This window comes from Myripristis murdjan, chromosome 23 (assembly GCF_902150065.1).
Source record: "Myripristis murdjan chromosome 23, fMyrMur1.1, whole genome shotgun sequence".
NCBI classification, from domain to species: domain Eukaryota; kingdom Metazoa; phylum Chordata; class Actinopteri; order Holocentriformes; family Holocentridae; genus Myripristis; species Myripristis murdjan.
In genome coordinates this window covers 27,869,653-27,871,456 of record NC_044002.1, presented here as the reverse complement: position 1 = coordinate 27,871,456, position 1,804 = coordinate 27,869,653, and the positions used below count along the sequence as shown (strand labels likewise).

The 1,804-nt window shown below is 53.8% G+C and overlaps 1 protein-coding gene across 3 annotated transcripts in view; it reads left to right on the top strand.

Annotated features, from left to right (window-relative positions):
* Positions 1-6: 6 nt before the first annotated feature.
* Positions 7-1,804, top strand: part of grip1 (glutamate receptor interacting protein 1) — a 16,331-nt gene continuing 14,533 nt past the window's right edge. For 2 of the 3 annotated variants that reach the window (XM_030046252.1, XM_030046251.1), the window contains exons 1-6: positions 7-51; positions 127-272; positions 503-650; positions 758-927; positions 1,240-1,377; positions 1,478-1,627. In XM_030046252.1, the coding sequence (XP_029902112.1) occupies positions 206-272; positions 503-650; positions 758-927; positions 1,240-1,377; positions 1,478-1,627 (673 nt within the window). In that variant the 5' untranslated portion in view covers positions 7-51; positions 127-205. The remainder of the gene's footprint in view (positions 52-126; positions 273-502; positions 651-757; positions 928-1,239; positions 1,378-1,477; positions 1,628-1,804) is intronic. The other variant, XM_030046253.1, reaches the window with a different exon arrangement.

Here is a 1,804-nt window from a genome sequence, read left to right as displayed (position 1 = left end):
GTCCCGCCCCATTGTCATAACAACCATCAGGCCTGGAGGGCCTGCCGACAGGTGAGTCCGTCTGTCTGTCCTGTTGTTTGTCCTTCCCAGGCTCCGGTACCAACCTCTCTCTCTCTCTCTCTGCAGGGAAGGAACGATCAAGCCGGGCGATCGACTCCTGAGCATCGACGGTATCCGTCTCCACGGCAGCAGCCTATCAGAGGCCATGAGCATCCTGAAGCAGTGCGGGCAGGAAGCCACGCTGCTCATCGAGTACGACGTGTCCGTGATGGGTGAGTTATTACAGACATTACGGTAAACTCCAACAGCCTCTAATTCTGTTACTGCTGATCACATGTCTGTTCATATTCATGTTTATGTAGCTGTAGAGTCTCAGTGGGCTGCCATGATTTGTGTGAATTATTACAGACATTACGGTAAATACAGCAGGTGAAAGTGCAGTGTAGTGAACAGCAGCTGATTTTGTGTGTGTGTGTGTGTGTGTGTGTGTGTGCTGCTTCAGACTCGGTTGCCACGGCGTCGGGGCCGCTGCTGGTGGAGGTTGCCAAGGCGGCGGGCTCCAGTCTGGGCGTGGCTCTGTCCACCTCCATGTTCTGCAGCAAGCAGGTCATCGTCATCGACAAGGTCAAACCCGCCAGCATCGCAGACAGGTGTGACCTCTGACCTCTGACCTTCACCACAGGTCACACGGCCAAACCAGCTGACCCCTCTGACCCTGTGTGTGTGTGTGTGTGTGTGTGTGTGTGTGTGTGTGCAGGTGCGGTGCGCTGCATGCAGGTGACCACATCCTGTCTGTTGACGGGACGTCCATGGAGTTCTGCTCTCTGGCTGAAGCCACGCAGCTGCTGTCCGCTTCCTGTCAGACCGTCCGCATGGAGATCCTGCCGCAGCACCAGACCCGACCGGCCCTGAACGCACCGCAGCACGGTACACACACACACACACACACACACACACACACGTGCGGCTGAATTTTGATCACACGTGACAGAAACTGCTGAATGGTTTTTGAGCATCATTATTATTTATATTATTTATTTGTGTTAATATTTAAATTGTTGTGAAATTGTTAGAGAAGTTTGTTCAAAGCGAAGTTTTAAGTTTAAAGGAAATAAATCTATAAAAATAATGTATGAATAAATACCTGCCGACCTTTGACCTCTCCTGCTGTCTGACCCTCAACACCCTGCTCTGTATGTGTGTATGTGTGTGTGTGCGTGTGTGTGTGTGTGTGTGTAGCCAAGGTGCAGCGGAGTCCCCGCCCCCTCCCCTGGGAGACTGGAGGCTCCGCCCCCATCCTCCCCCCCTACCACTACAACACCTACCACCCCGACCAATCAGCTTCCAGATCTCTGAACCGCCATACAAACAACCCTCGTACGTGCGCCTCGCTCTGCTGTTTGGTGCCATTTATCTGACAGAGTGAGACCTCTTCTCATCCTCCACATCTCCGTGTCTCTCTCTCTCTCTCTCTCAGCTCTCAGCCACTCGTTCTCTCCCGGGTCCATGTCAGCCTATAGTCTCTCGTCCCTCAACATGAACACGCTGCCCCGGAACATGTATCCCACAAGCCCGCGGGGCACGCTGATGAGGAGGAAGATGAAGAAGAAGGACTTCAAAAGCTCCTGTGAGTCTGACCTGTGACCTGTGACCCCTGTGACCCCTGACCCCCACACTGTACCCTGTGCAGGCTCATTAGCACTGACAGCATGCAGAGCAGCACCATCAGAGCGCCTTGCTGATGATCAGACTGTTGCCTGGGCCCAGCGTGACCTCTGACCCCGACCTGTCTCTCTGTGTCTCA